Source organism: Nilaparvata lugens, chromosome 6, assembly GCF_014356525.2.
Source record: "Nilaparvata lugens isolate BPH chromosome 6, ASM1435652v1, whole genome shotgun sequence".
In the NCBI taxonomy this organism is placed as follows: domain Eukaryota; kingdom Metazoa; phylum Arthropoda; class Insecta; order Hemiptera; family Delphacidae; genus Nilaparvata; species Nilaparvata lugens.
This window is the reverse complement of record NC_052509.1, coordinates 51,335,208-51,356,415: the sequence shown is the minus strand read 5'-3', so window position 1 is coordinate 51,356,415 and position 21,208 is coordinate 51,335,208. Positions and strand designations below refer to the sequence as shown.

The window sequence follows — 21,208 nt, the reverse complement described above, 5'->3', positions numbered from 1 at the left end:
ACATGTGATTGATCTCAATGTATCATGTCCCAAGTTAAAATAAGAGGAGCCGAAATAATATAAATTTATTATAAAAATTATAATATATAAAAATTATAATTTATATCAAACTGATACTGCAAAATAGTAATTAGGTACTCAGTGGACTCAACAGGAATTAAAGTACAGGTAAGCATCGGAATTAGTATTATTATTTACACATGTCATTGATCTCAATGTATCATGTCCCAAGTTAAAATAGAGGAGCCGAAATAATATAAATTTATTCATCAAAGATACGACAATATTTGACAGACACGTATGGTACCTAATTATACTCAGCGGTAGAATCGGGGTGCATTGTATTTGATATTTTTTATCATAATCAGATTTCACATATTTGATTTCCGTAAAACTTAAAGATATCGGAGAAGTAGCCTACAGAAAGTGTTTATTAGACAGTATTGCTGTTAATCAATAATGTTAATGAATCTTCAAATAATATAGATATTTTTGTCTGGAATTATTCAGTTCACTCTATTTCATTTTTCAGAACATTTTATTAAAATTATTACACGTATATTGATTGAAACATTTACTAACAGTTAGTAAAACTCACATTATCCTTTTCTAAGTTGCAGACTTTGGAGTAGATCATGTGATCGAGCAGCCAATCGACCGGCTTATCGTTGTAGAACATGAAGAAAAATTGCACAAGCCACGGTAACTCTACACATCGAAACATTTTACCTGAAATTGAAAAAAACAGTGAATTATATTTTTACAGATGAATATTACTGAGATATTGCAATTATTCAAATGCTGATGAATTAATAATTATTATTTAACGTAAATTCAAATTAAATGCTGTAAGTCACCCCGAGGACTTCTGCTACTGCAAAATAATATTGACAACAGGGTAAACAGCAATATGGAAATTCGATGATCGCTACTATTAAAAAAAAATCTGGTGTGGTACACTCACACAACTTTCCTTGCTCATTCATCTATAAGCCTCATTAACAAGGATAATTTAGGGAATAACATTATGCGGATTGGCGGCTAGTTATGAAATTTGAGGATTTTTCAAAAGTTGTCAAAACAGCTGTTCTACAAATAAAATATCGATATGATTGTGTTCTTTTGAATAGACTGCTCTACCTACCTACGCTCAAGTCATTTTTGAGAAAATCGTGACAGAAATTTAACAAAATTCATTCTTCTCAGGAATATTACGGAGCTCCTGCAATTTTCTCAGAAATGAGACTCATGTCAGTTGATAGGGCTTATAAATAGCTATCTAGGGTATAAATGTGAAGAAAATCGTTATAGCCGTTTTCGAGAAAACCGTGAAAAACATGGTTTTTTTAGCCATTATCCGCCATTTTGAATTGAATTTTATTGAATTTCTTAATGTCGGATACTCATGGTATAAGGACCTTAAATTTAAAATTTCAAGTCAATCGGTTAATTAGGAATGGAGTTATCGTGTTCACACACACACACACACACACACACACACACACACACACACACACACACACACACACACACACACACACACACACACACACACACACACACACACACACACACACACACACACACACACACACACACACAAACACAAACACCCAAAAATCATGTTTTTGGACTCAGGGGTCCTTGAAACGTATAGAAAACATGAAATTGGGGCACCTTAAATTTTTTTGGAAAGCAATACTTTCCTTACCTATGGTAATAGGGCAAGGAAAATAATGAAACGTATAGAAAACATGGAATTAAGGTACCTTAAATTTTTTTGGAAAGCAATACTTTCCTTACCAATGGTAATAGGGCAAGGAAAGTAATTATTTGTCAGCACGGGAATCGCACCTTCAACCTCCTAAGTTAATTGCCGGTCAGGAATGCTTATTACCCTTACACCAAACTGACAATATCTGGATCCGGAATTGATCCAGTCTCCAGATGGAATTTACCAAGATATTGCAGTTATTCAAATGCTAATAAATTAATAATTATCACTAAACGAAAATCCAAATTGAATGCTGTATTAGCCACGCTACAGAACACAGGTTACGCACATCGATTATCTTTCAATTGGAAGAACTCACTAGTGTTAGAAGAAAATTATAGTAGAAAATATGTTACTGATTCAACCAGACCATGGTTTACCCATATTTTTTCACAAATCAGTATATAATTCTATTTATAACACATTTCATGTGGGAAAAAATGAAAATAGCATAATTTCTGTTAAGTACCAATACTATTTTATTTATATTGTCTGTCCGTATCATGAATTTATTCCAATTTGAATATAGATAACGGTTCCCTTTCACAGAAGTTGATAAAATATTGTTAATTGTAAAAATGTAATGATGGATTCCTCAGCAGGGAGGATGTCGAAACAACATGCCATTTCCAATCCTGCTTTCCCATAGTAGCTCGTGGAAGTCTAGTTGTAGCGTCAACATGATTTGCAAGGCTGAAAGTAATGTGGAAATCTTTCTTAGCACTAAAATTTCATGACTTTTGTGTTGGAGTCTTTTCCTACATTAAAACAGGACTTGTAATTAGGCCTCTTTCACACGATAGGAGACGTGCAACTTGAACACTGAACAGTGTTCACGTTTTTTTGTCGAAGTACATTGAGTCAAATCGTGTCTTTCACATGGTGACTCCTATCCAGGAACCTCGTTTTGTCACGTCTTTTCCCCTCGAGGCAAGCAGAGGCAAGATCTAACAACTATGCCGACGTTTGCTCAAAGTATATGACTCATCACTTTTTCTCAAAGTCTAACTTCCTTAAAAATATAGATAGAAGATTTCTGATTTCGGATTTGGATTCAGCGACCCCAAATTCTTTAAAGCGTAAGTCCCGTTTTCGAAAATATCCGAAAACAAGGAAGTTATGGCTGTTTTTAATAAAGCTTTCTATTATCATATAATTATACGGTAAAAACGAACAGGTACTGTACTATACAGTACGTAAGTACTGTAGCTATTATAATACAACTTACACTGTATTCGTGTAGGAAATTTGGTAGGTTATTTATCTTGATTTCTGAAAATACCCCAAAATAAGGGAGTAAGATAACTTTGAAAAACCAAAGTTTTCCTGCCGATTGAAGAAATATTAAAAATTAGTCTAAGACATATTATGTCTTGGAATAAAAACGTGTAACAAATATCAGATCACTATTCAAGCTATCAAGCTTTTCATAAATTTATTTGTCTCCTCATGGCAGAAGGTTTGCGCCCAACGTTTTCACTTTAACATTTCTATGATTAAATTGTGATAGAGAACATTATCGTATTGATCTTCTAAATCCAGTTACATGTACATCGATTTTCGTAAAATTGATTTTTTACCGTTCCTATGAATTCTAAGAATTCTATGAATTGTTTATACAGGTTCATCACAGGCCAGGTTGGTCTGAGCTATTCATGACTTTTTTTCAGTATGCATTATCAACTCAGCAGTTCTAATACACAGACATCACTACTTGGAATGCCATGACATTTTCTATTCTTTCAATTCCTATTATTACCATAGATCGATTCAGATCAGCACAATGTTTATACTGTATGTTCATAATAGATTTTTCTGATTGTAAAAAGAAATAGTCAATAATTGCTGGGAATTTAAAGTGATATTCAACGATTTGAACCTGATAAATTGGATTGTTGAATGACAATTGAAATTCAGTGAATTTTACTGTACAACATTCCTTTTCCTCCTATTTTATTGGGTGATGAGTGGAGATGATTTATGATTTCATATTTGGATTCATCTTTTCATAGTTCAATATTTTTTTTGGAAAACTAGAACTTTTAAAAATTAAAAATGTTTATGTATAACTTCTCAGGTGTTCAAAAACTTCTTAAAACCTTTGCCTGTCCCTTTGTGAGGCAGGAGTATTATTATCTTAGTACGTACTATATAATCATATGATAATGGAAAGCTATATTAAAAACAGCTATAACTCCCTTGTTTTCGGGTATTTTTGAAAATGGGACTTACTCTTTAAAGAATTTGGGGTCGCTGAATCCAAATCCGAAATCAGTAATCTTCTATCTATATTTTTAAGGAAGTTAGACTTTGAGAAAAAGTGATGAGTCATATACTTTGAGCAAACGTCGGCGGAGTTGTTAGATCTGTCGGCTTATTCGTAAGATCCCCATGTGAAAGTACAGGAGAGCTGCAAAATATGAAATATGATCTTCCGTAATATGATATTCCAGGAGCGAGGTCTCTGCCGTGTGAAACTGGCCTAAGCCTCTTCCGTGAGCACGCTACTGCACACAGGGACATTAGTAGCGGCCAATAACTACTAGAGGAACGCGGAATTGGACATGACCGGAACTCAAATGTACATGCCATTCCCAATTCCGCTTTCCCGTGCATGGTAGCCAGTGAACGCCTAAGCTACTAATGTCCCTGTGTTTAAGCCTTTTTTCTACTGTATATTACAACATGACTTGTACACTTGTAAACCTGTGAGTGATGTGTACATATTCTCAAAGTGCATACAGATTTACGCGCCGTGAACATGAGCAATTTACTTTTATTCAGCTGATGTCAAGCTTTCTATATCTGTATCTTACCGTTTCTGTCAAAATACAGATATAATAAGCTGATTAAAAGTTAATTGCTCATGTTCGCGGCGCGTATATCTGTACGCACCTTTATAAGCACAAAAATATATGACTCGTGTGTTGGAGCCTTTTCCCTATATTATAATATAAGACTTGTGAACTTGTAAGCCTGGGAGTAGAGTGGGCATATTCCTAAGCACGAAAATCGCATGCTTCGTGTGTTGGATATTACAACCTCGTGTCTTCTATATTACAACAGGACTGACCTATGAATTGAAGCTGGAAGAGCCTTTTTTCTACTGTAGACTACATTACAACCGGACTATATTGACAGTTTGAATGATTGATTGACGGCTGACCTATGAACCCGAGCTGGCAGAAATCGAGCACAAACCAGGGCTGCTTGTTGGCGATCTTCTCGTAGGCGGTGACCTTCATGGTGGTGAGGAAGTGCGGCTTGGCGAGGATGTCATCCTCCAGCTGCACGTAGAAGACGGCCTTCGGCTGCGAGTACATCATCAGGTAGGCGAAGTCGAGGTTCTGCTTACTACGCCAACGCACTCTCTCGGGCGAGTCACCGAGTGTCGCGCGCAGCTGCGTCAGGTCCGGGTAGTAGGAGGGCGACGGTGCGATCACCTCGATCAGACCGCACTCGATCTCCTTCTCGAAACTGCAACAAACAACTATATTAATCATCAATAACTTACAATAACATTGATTCTCATGAGAGTGTTACACATTGTAAAATAAAAATCTGTGAAATCTCCTGTAAGAATCAGTGGATCAGTGCTGGTTTTCTTCCTCAGTTGCGGCAAAGCAATGAAAATTTCACCCCCTACATTGAAGCTGCTATAGCAATGAAAGGAAAACTTGAAATAATGGAATAATACATCATTTCAAAGAGAAATTCAATGCTCTACAAACCTACGATAAGCATCAGTTTTTATGATACATTGTTGGAGAGTTATAACCCCTTAAAGAGCAAAACATTGGATAAAAACCTGTTATTTTAACAATTATACACATTCAAGAGAAATATCTCGGGAACTGTTGGGAATATCACGAAATTCCACTGAACGAAAAGTGTAGAGAATTTATTAAGCTTCATTTTTGAATAGTTAGTTATGTCGGTTGAACGCATTGTCCTCATGATATGAGCGTGGAAGTAAAATGCTGAAGAATGCAACTTTTAAACCACCCTCATCCCCTTAGCACATGAGTTAGGAACGGGTACTTTTGATATGTCTCCTCCTAACTAGTCTCAACAAAGCTGCAAAGTCAAAAATTTTGTTTAAAACATTTCCTCCAAATTCCTTTGTCAATTGGTCCATTGTTGCAAAAATGGAGATTTCATACTCAACACTAAAGCTGCTGCAAAAGGTGTAGGAAAATTCGTAAAAGTGTGAAATTATACATCAATTGAAGAAAATTCAATGCTCTATAAGTTCATGATCAACATGGATTTTTCCCATTGATTTTCAAAAATTTATAAGAGCAAAAATAGAAAAAAATGGTGGCAAACTGTCTTTTTCAAAAATGGCACACTTTCAAGAGCGGATATCTCGAAAATTAAAGAAGATATAAAGAAAGCTGTGAAATGAATATTGTAGGAAATTATGTAAGCTTCAATTTGTTATAGGACAGTAAAGTCCTTAGGATACATAGTTTTTGAGTTTTATGCGAAAAACCAAAAAATGGTACCTTTAAACCACCCCCACCCCCTTCGCACAGGGTGTAGGGGTGGGGACTTTTTATATGTTTACCTCCTTACTACCCTTAACAGAAGTGTGGGGTCAAAAATTGTCTTCCCAACTTTTCCCTCTATAACCTTTCCTTGACTGGACTATAGGGATACAACGGTTGCGAAGTTGCCGTTCTAATCGGCCAGCATTCCTCTAATTTCTCGTGAGTACTCAAGCGCTCATGTTAAACTTACGGAGTTTCCTCTCTGGAATCCTTCAATCGACTGACTCTAATCGACAAATTGGCAACTGCGCTTCTACCTATCACTCTATTCATCACTGTAATTGGCTGAGCTCCCTCCATTTCTCTGCGCCGCATGAAGTTAATTTGTAGAGAGTATAGTGGCTGATTATAAGCTGATTCCCGAACGCCAATCCAATCAGCCAATTGGAGAGCTTTCTGCTCTGCCGATTCGTCTGAAAATGCCTGAACTAACGTCTTTTATGGTTTCGCCCAAAAAGTGGTAGAAAACGGAGTGATACTACCATTCCAATTGAGAAACCGATGTCCGAGCGATTCGCAAGGCATTGGCTCTTTTGGTAAGCATGTCGGTACTTATTAGCATAGAATCACCATTCCAGACAACAGATTTTGGTGTCCTAAGTGAAACCAGCCGAGATTTTCTCTGCAAGCTCTAATTCAATACAAATCTATAGATATAGAAGCAACCTAGGGCAATAGTTTAGATTAGCCTACTTAAGAAATGTTCAATGTATTTCAATTGTTATCAGAGTATATACGGTAGCAATACATTGCAATGGTACAGCCTATTATTAGTACGAGTACGTGGTTGATACTATAGGTTCTAGAGCTGTGATACAACACTTGTAGTTGTTACACTAAATAGTGTAATGAAGTCTTTATAACAATATCAATTGATAAAATAATTGAACGAAAAATTACTTACTGTTGCTTGATGTCATTTGCTACTTGGAGAATATATTCTTCATCGGTCTGAAAGAGAAATATAAGCACATTAGCTCACAAATAGGAATTAACATATTAAATGTTAAGAAAATTATGAGTCCTCGCGAAGGAGAAACAACCTTCAACGTTCATTGTGGATAATATGTAATCATAATATTGATTATTAACAATAAATTTTGTACTGTATCATCTACCAGAATAATGTTGAAAAAGAGTACGTTTTATAATTTCTATTGAAAAAGCCAAGATTCTAGTCAGGACCACCTATATACAGGTATATAGGTGGTCCTAGTCTAGCTGTATCATCTGGTTATAAATAGCTAGCCTACAGTGCTACAGAATAATTAAATTAATTGATGTTGTTCAATGCATGGGTTGCATATTAATATTTTTAAATTCAACTACAGTATGAGTTGATAAACCCAAATTTCAATGGATGTAGCATTTATCAATAATTATTAATCAATTAGGTAAGAATACCGCAATATATCTCCCACATTTTTTCAAATCTTTCACCATTCTGGTTTTAAATTTGTAAAACCATCATTGATTTGCATCGGTAGGTAAGTGAAATTCAACTTTAAAGTTTTAAGTGAAGATTATGGTGGAGGATATTAAGAATTGCAATAATGGGGAGCTTTTTAATTCGTCATCAGACGAGTGAGCTATAGCCTATCAACATATATACACCATTATGTAAGGTAAGAGTACAATAGTATAGCCTACTCAATGTGTTATTTCAAATATACTGACCTCAGCTATGAATACAACAATAAGGGAATCATCTTCTTCTTCCTGGGACATGGCTTCTAATAAGTTCTAGAGGAACGCGGAATTGGACATGACCGGAACTCAAATGTACATGCCATTCCCAATTCCGCTTTCCCGTGCATGGTAGCCAGTGAACGCCTAAGCTACTAATGTCCCTGTGTTTAAGCCTTTTTTCTACTGTATATTACAACATGACTTGTACACTTGTAAACCTGTGAGTGATGTGTACATATTCTCAAAGTGCATACAGATTTACGCGCCGTGAACATGAGCAATTTACTTTTATTCAGCTGATGTCAAGCTTTCTATATCTGTATCTTACCGTTTCTGTCAAAATACAGATATAATAAGCTGATTAAAAGTTAATTGCTCATGTTCGCGGCGCGTATATCTGTACGCACCTTTATAAGCACAAAAATATATGACTCGTGTGTTGGAGCCTTTTCCCTATATTATAATATAAGACTTGTGAACTTGTAAGCCTGGGAGTAGAGTGGGCATATTCCTAAGCACGAAAATCGCATGCTTCGTGTGTTGGATATTACAACCTCGTGTCTTCTATATTACAACAGGACTGACCTATGAATTGAAGCTGGAAGAGCCTTTTTTCTACTGTAGACTACATTACAACCGGACTATATTGACAGTTTGAATGATTGATTGACGGCTGACCTATGAACCCGAGCTGGCAGAAATCGAGCACAAACCAGGGCTGCTTGTTGGCGATCTTCTCGTAGGCGGTGACCTTCATGGTGGTGAGGAAGTGCGGCTTGGCGAGGATGTCATCCTCCAGCTGCACGTAGAAGACGGCCTTCGGCTGCGAGTACATCATCAGGTAGGCGAAGTCGAGGTTCTGCTTACTACGCCAACGCACTCTCTCGGGCGAGTCACCGAGTGTCGCGCGCAGCTGCGTCAGGTCCGGGTAGTAGGAGGGCGACGGTGCGATCACCTCGATCAGACCGCACTCGATCTCCTTCTCGAAACTGCAACAAACAACTATATTAATCATCAATAACTTACAATAACATTGATTCTCATGAGAGTGTTACACATTGTAAAATAAAAATCTGTGAAATCTCCTGTAAGAATCAGTGGATCAGTGCTGGTTTTCTTCCTCAGTTGCGGCAAAGCAATGAAAATTTCACCCCCTACATTGAAGCTGCTATAGCAATGAAAGGAAAACTTGAAATAATGGAATAATACATCATTTCAAAGAGAAATTCAATGCTCTACAAACCTACGATAAGCATCAGTTTTTATGATACATTGTTGGAGAGTTATAACCCCTTAAAGAGCAAAACATTGGATAAAAACCTGTTATTTTAACAATTATACACATTCAAGAGAAATATCTCGGGAACTGTTGGGAATATCACGAAATTCCACTGAACGAAAAGTGTAGAGAATTTATTAAGCTTCATTTTTGAATAGTTAGTTATGTCGGTTGAACGCATTGTCCTCATGATATGAGCGTGGAAGTAAAATGCTGAAGAATGCAACTTTTAAACCACCCTCATCCCCTTAGCACATGAGTTAGGAACGGGTACTTTTGATATGTCTCCTCCTAACTAGTCTCAACAAAGCTGCAAAGTCAAAAATTTTGTTTAAAACATTTCCTCCAAATTCCTTTGTCAATTGGTCCATTGTTGCAAAAATGGAGATTTCATACTCAACACTAAAGCTGCTGCAAAAGGTGTAGGAAAATTCGTAAAAGTGTGAAATTATACATCAAATTGAAGAAAATTCAATGCTCTATAAGTTCATGATCAACATGGATTTTTCCCATTGATTTTCAAAAATTTATAAGAGCAAAAATAGAAAAAAATGGTGGCAAACTGTCTTTTTCAAAAATGGCACACTTTCAAGAGCGGATATCTCGAAAATTAAAGAAGATATAAAGAAAGCTGTGAAATGAATATTGTAGGAAATTATGTAAGCTTCAATTTGTTATAGGACAGTGAAGTCCTTAGGATACATAGTTTTTGAGTTTTATGCGAGAAACCAGAAAATGGTACCTTTAAACCACCCACCCCCTTAGCACAGGGTGTAGGGGTGGGGACTTTTTATATGTTTACCTCCTTACTACCCTTAACAGAAGTGTGGGGTCAAAAATTGTCTTCCCAACTTTTCCCTCTATAACCTTTCCTTGACTGGACTATAGGGATACAACGGTTGCGAAGTTGCCGTTCTAACCGGCAAGCATTCCTCTAATTTCTCGTGAGTACTCAAGCGCTCATGTTAAACTTACGGAGTTTCCTCTCTGGAATCCTTCAATCGACTGACTCTAATCGACAAATTGGCAACTGCGCTTCTACCTATCACTCTATTCATCACTGTAATTGGCTGAGCTCCCTCCATTTCTCTGCGCCGCAGAAGTTAATTTGTAGAGAGTATAGTGGCTGATTATAAGCTGATTCCCGAACGCCAATCCAATCAGCCAATTGGAGAGCTTTCTGCTCTGCCGATTCGTCTGAAAATGCCTGAACTAACGTCTTTTATGGTTTCGCCCAAAAAGTGGTAGAAAACGGAGTGATACTACCATTCCAATTGAGAAACCGATGTCCGAGCGATTCGCAAGGCATTGGCTCTTTTGGTAAGCATGTCGGTACTTATTAGCATAGAATCACCATTCCAGACAACAGATTTTGGTGTCCTAAGTGAAACCAGCCGAGATTTTCTCTGCAAGCTCTAATTCAATACAAATCTATAGATATAGAAGCAACCTAGGGCAATAGTTTAGATTGATTTTTTATGGTTGTTATAGACCATAAATTAGGAGAAAAGTTATGGTTGCTGGTAACCTTAATTTGAGTTTTGCTCCCGAGTGCCCCCATAACTACTGCTAGCGTACAGTGCTACAGAATAATTAAATAAATTGATGTTGTTCAATGCATGGGTTGCATATTAGTATTTTTAAATTCAATTACAGTATGAGTTGATAAACCCAAATTTCAATGGATGCAGCATTTATCAATAATTATTAATCAATTAGGTAAGAATACCGCAATATATCTCCCACATTTTTTTCAAATCTTTCACCATTCTAGTTTTAAATTTGTAAAACTATCATTGATTTCCATCGGTAGGTAAGTGAAATTCAACTTTAAAGTTTTAAGTGAAGATTATGGTGGAGGATATTAAGAATTGCAATAATGGGGAGCTTTTTAATTCGTCATCAGACGAGTGAGCTATAGCCTATCAACATATATACACCATTATGTAAGGTAAGAGAACAATAGTATAGCCTACTCAATGTGTTATTTCAAATATACTGACCTCAGCTATGAATACAACAATAAGGGAATCATCTTCTTCTTCCTGGGACATGGCTTCTAATAAGTTCTGTAGGGTTGCAATGAGGTAACTTTGGTCTTCACGTTTCACGGTTGGCACTCCCAATGCCACTGAAACTGCAACATCGAAAATATGAAAAATGGAGCATTTATTGATACCTCTCTAACATAGTAGCCTATATTTTTTTGGTGGAGCGTTCCAACTCTGCTAAAATTGAAAACATTTATTGTTACTTTGCTTAATATTTTTAATAAATAACAATACTTCTTAAACTTGATAGACTACGGCACTACTCTACTCTACCAGCTCGAGAATGTTTTCATTAGCATAGTAGTGGTAGAGTTGAGTGAGAAGCAGTGGTGTGGGAAGGCAAGTGGTAGAGTACTATCCCACGGTGCTATACCACTCTACTCTATTAAAAACTAGTACCCTACCATGACTCTACTCTACCATGAACGTTTTCATTGGGAGAGCTCACAAGATGGTTAGTACTTGCCCAGGGAACTCTACCACTAACTCTACTCATGAAAACCATGCTCAAGTTTTTTTTCTGAGCCTTTGAGATTTTTGTATATCTCTTCTTACTTGACTAGAATTGAAGCAGAATAAGTTAACTGCAACTCACTGCTAACACACAAGGACTCTTATGTTGGCAGTGCCCAATATTACATTGATAATATTATTGTTGTGCAAGTTACAATCAATGTCTATTTGCAGGTATTTATTATACTCTAATAATTGTATTGTACAAGTATTTGTATGTGATTTTTGGCAATAAATTCAATTCAATTCAATAATAGTTCTACGTATAAAATATTCTTACCTATTTAATCACTTTACAGCGGCTCTACAATCCTCAATCTTATTTATCTATCTGTTGGGATATTTTCTAACAATTTTTCATTGAAATATAAATTGAATTCAGCATTCTATATTTTTCTTCTCAAGTTCTGGCTTGTATTTTCCCAATTGATAAGACACATTGAGCTGCGTACAGACTTGAGCGCCCTGAACACGCGCATTTCACGTTTCATCAGCTGATTATATCTGTATTTGTACAGAAACAGTAAGGAATAGATATAATAAGTATAATGTAACTTTTTGAAAAGATGAAATAATTTGAATTTAGCGCTAAATAAAACATCGATACTGAATAATCAAATAGGATAAATATTCTCCTCTTGTATTGTATCTGAAGACCTCAGATATTGCTGCAATAGAGATTCTATTCTATTCTATTGATAGTCAAAAGTTCATTATTTGTCGAGATATCATGGTTCAAAATGTTTGTAGGTTAGATGCCAACGCAACAAAGTTATTCTATGCATAAAGTTTCAAATACTCAAATTTTACAATAAAAAATAATAAAACACTTTATAATATAAAATAATTGATAATTTTATTAAATAAATCATAAGAATTGTAACAATTACATGACGGTTAGTTGAGGCTCGAGTGAATGTGATGAGCTATACATATTACTAATTCCAATTGGAATTCACAAGAAAGAAATAGAAAACACAGTGATTATACACTCAAACTGTAATTATTTTGCAAATGAAAAATATCAGCTTTTCTTTCTTATTGTGTTATTTCTTCTATGTTACCACCGATTGTAAATCGAGAGGTATAGATATTACTAATTCAAATTGGAATTTACAAGAATGAAATAGTTGCCTCTAAAATTTTCATTATTTTGCCAATGAAAAATAAGAGTCTTTCTTTTTTATTGTGTTTATTTTCTCCTATGTTATCATTGATATAGTGAGGTCAACGTTATAATGGCAGTGTGTGATTTGCAATGGTGTTGCTATGTTTGTCTATCGTTCAACAAAGCAGATGGCGCTTTCTCTTTCATGCATTGTTGCCACATCGTTTACCATCAATGTAGAAATTCAACTAATTGACAAAATATTTAATCTCAATCATGAAAATTTATTATCACATCTTTAAAAAATATATTTTCTTGACAAATAAATTTGAATAACTATTTTCAACAATAATGAACAGTTAAATTCATAAGATATACCAGTATCAGCTGTTTGGGTGGCAAGGCTGAGATTTGGCAACGCTTTTTCCTATCTTCCTACACTGCCATTATAACGTGCACCTCACTACAGTAATATTGACTTCTTGCAAAGAATGAAACAGTTGAGTTTCCTCTGCTCCCAGCCAGCCCTGCCTTTCTTTCTTATTGTGCTATTTCTTCTATGTTATCATTGATAGTCATGCATTTTAGAGTGCATTTACCTCCTTGCCGGCCCTTGGAGAGTGCGTAGGCAGGCCTAAGACTGGACGGGTTGAGAAGGAGGTGCGGCACAAAGTGGTAGGTGGAAGGCAGCCGCAGCAGCTGTGAGCTGTCGCCGCCTGCGTTCGGCCGCAGCCCGGTTACGTTGCGCAGCAGCAGCAGCCGCAGCTCAGCGCTAGCGTTGGCCGCAGTCGCCGGGTCGGCTAGCAGCTGGCCCAGCTGTTGTCCTAGCAGGTAGACGTCCTCTTCGCGCGCCTTGTACGTCGAGTCCAGCTGCTGCAGCTTCAGCTGCAACTCGGCCAGCCGCTGCACCAGCGCCTGCTCTTGGCGCATGTCTGAAACCAGAGATCAAATTATTATTACTTAATAAGAAAACAAAGATATTGTCAAATTTCACTATAATGTTTATTGGAAACTTTATAACAGTACCATCACCATCAATTCTACTAATACAAATATCAAATACACTTTCATTTATGCTGAAACCCACCAACAGTTTTATTCTCATTGTTTCCGATGCGATAAAAACATCAAACCTCAACACTTATTTTTTCTCAATTTGTTCTCTTTTTTAATAGTAAAATGGCATTTTTTAGTGATATGGCATCCCGCTCGTGTGTTAATGGGAAGGATATTATTTTATATCCTTTTCCACCGCTGAATAATGTAGTTACATCACAATATTTTATTATCGTTATTAAAATTACATTCAATCTTTATTATCATTAATTGTTCATACTTTGTAAAATTCGTTGAATAGTTATCAATACTGTCATATTTAATGTAAATTAGTTTATAAGCCAGTATGTATTGTAACATACATAAATAGAGAACTCTAATCTAATTTCAGAATATTTCTAAACTTATATTTTTTCTCCCTTTCATTTTTGCTTAGTATTCGATATTTGTTAAATAAATAAATTTAGCAATTAGTAAAAAGCAATGAGCAATATATGTTTATATGAGCAATTTTATTAATAATATGATCACCCCGACACATATTATTAGGCTATAGTGGGGTATCATAATTAGAACTAAATTTAGTATAAGCAACTTCTGTATGTATAATATAATAATTATGTATATTTCTTGTCAATAAACTCCTCTGGTTGCAATTCATTGGCAATCAGAGAAATTATTATTATTAATAATATTCATTAGAATTCATATCTTGATCATTAAATGGATTAACAAGATATTTTCCAGTTCGAAACCTCATCATGACACTTGATCCTTCGGATACCCTACTCCAGTGGTAGTTAAAATTTAAACTAGGTGTTCTAAGATTGGAATTATTCAAGCGTATGAGTATTGCATTTTATTCAATTTAATTGAGATATAAAACATGTAATTATAGAAGGATACAACTGTAAAAGCTCAAATTGAGTTGGACAAGCTCTATCACAGCTACACGCAATGAGTGCATAATAAAACACTATCTTTGGGCTGGAATTGAAGCCCCTCCTCAGAGACCTAAGGGAGGTCTACTCCCATAAAAATGTTCAATTTACCAACTTGACGACTGGATCTGAGGAAGGGGAGTCATAGCCCTTGAAAATATAGATAATAAAGCTTTCCATAGTTTTCAGACCGTGAATGTAGTAGAATCACAAAAGCTTCCATAAAGCACAGGGTGGCGGGTAAAGGGATGAAGAGGGGGTAATGGAGAGGGGGTGAGGAGTGAGTGCGTTTTAATGGCCACTTCAAAAGTCGTTAACACAAAATGCATCTAATATATTTTCATCATGAACTGACTTTTGCAATTTTGTGGAGTGCAAAGTTTTAAGATGGAAATTAACACGTACAATAAACTGAAAACTCCACGTACAAAAAACTAAACGGTGTCAGAATTTACAAGTTGGAGACATTTATTTTAATTACCCTGTAAAGGAATAATCTATGTTGTTATGTAATTTGAATTCACTTGGACTTGGACTAGAATCCGATGGGAAAAATAAATTAATTCAATTCAATTCAGCCAAGTTTCAGTTCAAGCAAATACTAATTCACTGTTAAAGTGTCGGTCCCGGCTGAATTAAGACAGTTGTAAGGCACATTGACGGATGAAATTATATATTCAGGCGGTGGGACCTTCCCGCAAGGGACTCCCCACCAACAAAAGCCATATGAATTTACTTTACCAATTCACTGGGTACGAAAATTATTTTCACTCTAATTGCAAATTGAAATAATATGAAACGCTTCACTTTTCTCTCGATTTTCTCACATTAAGAATCTGACAATCCAGTAAACCCTTAATGGGATGGACAATATTAGTAGAAATAAATATCTACTAAAAGAAATATTGAATCTCGGATCTGTTATAAAAGTCTCAAGTTCCAAAGTCCTTTGTGAATAATACAGGGGGGAAATTCAAGATGTTTAAGAGAATATAGTGGGGAAAATTACTCTGGCGACTCTCCCTTTTAATAAATGAATATTGAATGATAATAATGTATGGATAAATTGAGATTACACGTAAAAACTCATTCTACTGCCAAACCAATCGTTTGAGAATTAAACTAGAGGCTCTCTAGTTGGCAGTAAAAGCAAAGTATCAAGAGTATCGCTCAACTGTTAGAATTAAGTTTGCTTATGTGAAAATTTCCAAGATTCAAGGGAGAGAAATTCAGTTAGATGAGCTAACCCTCGGATCTGTTGCCGACTGTATAGGCCATGTTGTTTACTATTCTCTCACTCTCTCTTCTATCTCTCTCTCTCTCTCACTTACTATCTCTCTCTCTCATGTATAATGTAGTCTACTATTCTCTCTCACACTCCATTTCTCTCACTTACACACTCTTTCTCTCTTCCTCCCCCACCCCCTAACTTACTCTCTCTCATTTATCTCTTTCTGACATTTTATCTATTTTTATCTCTCTCTCTGACACTATCTCTTTCATCTCTCTCTAAAACACACACACTCTCTCTCTCTATCTGTCTGTCTCTCTCACTCTCAAGAAGCCCCACGCACACACGAGTGTCGAGAGACTGGAGGACGACTATTCAAGAGATTGCAGCACTCGGCTGGAATGGTTGAATTGCATTCGGCCGACCGTGCATTGTCTCCGGGGAAATTCAGCAAACCGCATTCTTTCTTAGCACGTATGACGCCGGCAAACCCTCATCACCTCCACACCACCGAATCAATATTTTTCCACCATCCAACTAATCCGCAGGGCTTATCAGATGGGGCACATGAGAATTGCACACGACGACGAGTTTCCATTCGAAACAAATGGAACCTTCCATCTAGTAATTGATTCAGATAGATCCTTGAAGAGAAGATTTCAGGAATAGTCGGGTAATCTATTGAAATTGGAGTGAGATCTGGCATGACAATCTTTTGTGATGAGAGTACATTAGAGAATCCTTGGGGAGAAATAGTGAAGCAATATCTTGAATTTGGAGTGAGATCTGGCATAACAATTTCTTGTGATGGGGGTATTTTAGTGAATCTAAAACCTTAGTGAATTTGGAGTGCAGTTTGTAAAACTCATTGGGCAGTGCTAGGAAAGAAATGCCTTATGGCTTATATCAAAGAGAATAAGAATAGAAAATTCCTATTTTCTTTGTTCATATTCAACTAATGACCGTTTCTGCTCATTCCGATTTCGCGTTACACGACACCCATAATGTGGTCCGATTATCTGCCGACGTCAACAACCCTTTAACACTAAACGACATCTGTAATTTTAGCACACATACATCGCTTTGACTATTATCACTCCAATTGGAATAAACTGTCGTATTATTTGTTATCCATAACCATACTACTTGTTCTTGCAGCTTGCCAAGGGAACAAAAATAGTACGCTAACTTACCTCAAACTGACAAAATTATGTTGAAGATTCTCGCCAAAGAGCGATGCCGACCAACAAAATGTCGGACGACACTAGAAGCAACGATGCTTTTAACCAATTGTCAGCGACGTAACCTGTCAGCCAACAATCGAACGACACCGATGGTGTGAATGTAAGATCTTCCTTTAGTAATCCTTCCAAGTAATTTTGACCACCACATAATCTGGACGATATCGTGTCCTCTGAAGATCTGTGTGTGTGAAAGCGGCCAATGGATCATCGATAATCATTGCATTCCTTATAGAATCTATACTAATGAATAATATCGATAAAAATAAGCTTTATATGTAGCTATTTTGCACGTAGATCGTTAAGGTGGTTGAAAGTTCATAAATTGCATCAGCTATCATATGAAGAGTAGATAGTGGGTGCATAAAATGCTAAGAAATTAACAGGATACCTTATTCCATTGAATTTAACTTGATATCTTTCAGAATATGAAACGCCGTTGAACGTCGACTTTAATAGAAAGCGAGAAGGAACAGAACACATCACCAGGTTTTATGCTGAGTTTGAGTCACAGAAGGAACGTCCAAGTTGAAAAGTCTGGAAGGATGGAACTGGAGGTGATAATTCACTAGAAGAGATTAGTTGGATGTCTGACAAGCGCCGAAAGAAGAAGACCAAGGAAAGATAGGAGGAATGGGTGAGGGTGAGGGTGGGTCTTTTAGAAGTACAGAAGTCTGAAGTCAAGGGTGGCTTGCTGAGAGGGATGAGTGAGAGGGGGCTAAGCTGGCACCAATGTGTGGGAGAGAGAGGGTGCTATGCTGGCACCATTGTGAGCCTAGACTCTTATCCTCGGGCGAATCATTAACCTCAACAACACGTTGTGTCAAGAGGCCCGTCTCACTTTTTTCGGACCCTATTTTTGCTGGATGAGACAACGGGTCAATTTCCGACCTTTTCCGTGCAAGCAGCTCCTATTACCCCTCATAATACTTACACTCTTTCCCCCTAAGCCAACGAGCTTTTCCAACATTTACGAGCCGTTCAAGTACACCCTATTACACGCCAGCAATGAATAGTAACACAGTTTGTTATGATGGCAGTCTATAAATCATGTGCTTGATAAAAGTTCTATATTGCTATGCAAGATTTAAAAATGATACCGCCAATTCATCAAGTTACTGTTGCGTCATAGTATAGAATAATACTCGTTCTCTCGTGATAAAGAGATGAAGAGGTGTTTATTGCTATTTCATATTGTTTTCAAATGATGAAACATTCGAATAAGCATGATTCCATGAATCTTGACTGAAGACAAGTTCTTGTTCGACTACTCAACTACTTGTATTGGATTATATTTTTATTATTATTATTATATAAAGTATAATGTGAACCACATTTATAAAATATAAACAAATATAATAAATATGAATGAATAATTCATGTTTGTTACTGTTTCCAAATTATTCGGAGTTATTCTGATTGTTTTAAGGATCAAGGGGGGCAAGCCAAGCTCTGAAATTAGAAAAAAGTTGAATCAGTAGTTTTTCCACAAAACAAGAGCCAAAAACAAAATTATTTCAAACGTTTAAAATAAAACTCACATCTTGAGCCTGAAAGATTCAATTGGAAGATATTTTCCTCCTAAGTTCAATTTTCAATTAAGAAATACGAATACCTAGAGATATAGACAATCACCATAATCTTTCAGCAAGATCAGAAAGAAATCTATCATTCATATTTCATAGCTCTAAAAAATCAATCAATGGATGAATAACTGAATAGTAAATAAATAAAGAAGAGACAGAAGAGATCATTTCAGGAATGAAGATATTAGGAAAGAATTGAATATCTGCAGCATGAATGAAAGAGTTAAGGAGAATCGGCATCAATGGAGGGAGCATGTTCAAAGAATAATGTCAGGCAAAAGAGATGTTGGCAGACCACGCAAGCGGTGGCAATAATAGGATTTTTTCAAATGTTTATTTGAATAATTGGCTAGATGTGAGTCGGAATAGGTTAAAGCCTAATCCTTGTTTGTAAGAAGATAAATAAATAAATGAGAGAATCTTGAAGAGAGGATTTGAACAAGAATTAGTTTGTAACAACAAATAACAACATTCAATGTTTTAACAATTCAAAACAAATCAAGTTTTATTGTTTACATCAGTCAAGTAGAAAATACACCAAAGAAACAATACCTGTAGACCAGCATGTATAAATAACTAAATGATAAATAAATAACTGGAAGTATCTCAAAAAGAGGATTTGAACAAGTATTAGTTTGCAACTGACAAATGACAACTACATTTAATTTTCTGTCTACAGCTCGTAAATTTACATCAAAAAGAAGACGACAAACAACAGGGAGGAGACAACTTTAAATTTTGTGAGATACCAACTGAGACGCTGACTATCGGGCTGTAATTAGCCGGACAGTTTATTGCAACACTGAGAAGCGTGACAGCGCCGTTTTGCCTGACATTAATGTTGCGTTGCACCCTTCCACAACGACAAACTTCCGACCATAGAGTCTGCAATTGATGCGGGTTTAGTCTAAGCAAATGTAATGAATCTGCTTGTTTATGGCTGGTTGAAAACATGTTTACTGTCGAGATACTGCGTTTGCATGAGGATACGATGGTCTTTTAGTATCCCAGCTGAGAGAATCTCATCATCTTAGCTTATAATTGTGTTTTGTTTGCTTATGATAGTATTCCAGTTCGGGAGATAATCGTATGTATAGTTGGATTGTGGATATCTCGTAGCCTTATACAAGAAAATATACCCATCAACATGAATTTCATTATAAAAGTGATGATGGTGTTATAAAGTATATTATTGTAGAATAATAGAATAATTGAAGGATTGGGAGAATAATTTTCATTGGAATTCCGAAAGAAAATTCATTTGCTTATCAAATAATGGAACGAGGGTGTTATACTATATGTGCAGTTGTTTATTGACATTTAGGTCAATGGGTTAAAAACACTTGAAATCAATATTTCATAACAATGCACACAATTTGAAGATTCTATCAATGGTGTAGGCCTAATTTTCTGTTATGAGTTTGAGAAGGAGGCTCAATCCTGGAATTTCACATTTGATAGCGATTTCGAATTCTCAATTTGTTATATGACGGTACTGACATTTCAGATAAAAGTATTGATATGTCTGATGTTGTAAAGGTGATACTCAAAGATCTACCGGAGGTTGAGGATTTCATTACCCATCTATATTTATTAGGTTATTGTCGATTAAAATTCGAAAAATATCACTAATAGAAAACTGAATAACCAAGAATACATCTGATTATAGTCTAATTAGCGAGAACGGTGCCTAATTATTATAATTGGTCAGAGCTTTCATTCTTATATTTCTATGGGTGAAAATATTCATAGACTATGGAATGATAGATTGAGTGAAAAATAGCAGTGCGATAAAATGCGTTGAAAAGAAGGTTCGAGTTTGAAAAAGACTGCCAATCCAGGAATCTCTTCCCACTTGAAACTGTGCAAAAACGTATGCAGGTGCATAAATTACAGCATTCCAACCACAAAACTCACCCAGTCGAGTCCAGTAGCAGCAACAATGACTCAAAAGTTCGGCCCAGTAAACAGGACACAGCTTGAAAATTTGACCAAGAGGTGTATTACGCAATCTAAAATTCAAATTCGACATGCAGATCTATGGCGGGATCGGGCACAGCACCGGTAACTATGCAAGCAATTAATTATTGTCGAGTGGTGTGCGCGACTGAGTCTGATCTTCCAAAACATTTGCGCTTTTCAAATTTGTACCGAAACAGTAGGACTGAGGGCGGGGACGCAAAGGG

The 21,208-nt window shown here is 36.2% G+C and overlaps 1 protein-coding gene across 2 annotated transcripts in view; it reads right to left on the bottom strand.

The window, feature by feature from the left end:
• LOC111048409 (alpha-1,3-mannosyl-glycoprotein 4-beta-N-acetylglucosaminyltransferase B) overlaps positions 1–21,208 on the bottom strand; it is a 248,108-nt gene that overhangs the window by 16,200 nt on the left and 210,700 nt on the right. For both annotated transcript variants that reach the window (XM_039431140.1, XM_039431139.1), the window contains 5 exons: positions 13,567–13,899; positions 11,299–11,432; positions 7,232–7,278; positions 4,941–5,251; positions 599–729 (listed from right to left, as the gene is read on the bottom strand). In XM_039431140.1, the coding sequence (XP_039287074.1) occupies positions 599–729; positions 4,941–5,251; positions 7,232–7,278; positions 11,299–11,432; positions 13,567–13,899 (956 nt within the window). The remainder of the gene's footprint in view (positions 1–598; positions 730–4,940; positions 5,252–7,231; positions 7,279–11,298; positions 11,433–13,566; positions 13,900–21,208) is intronic.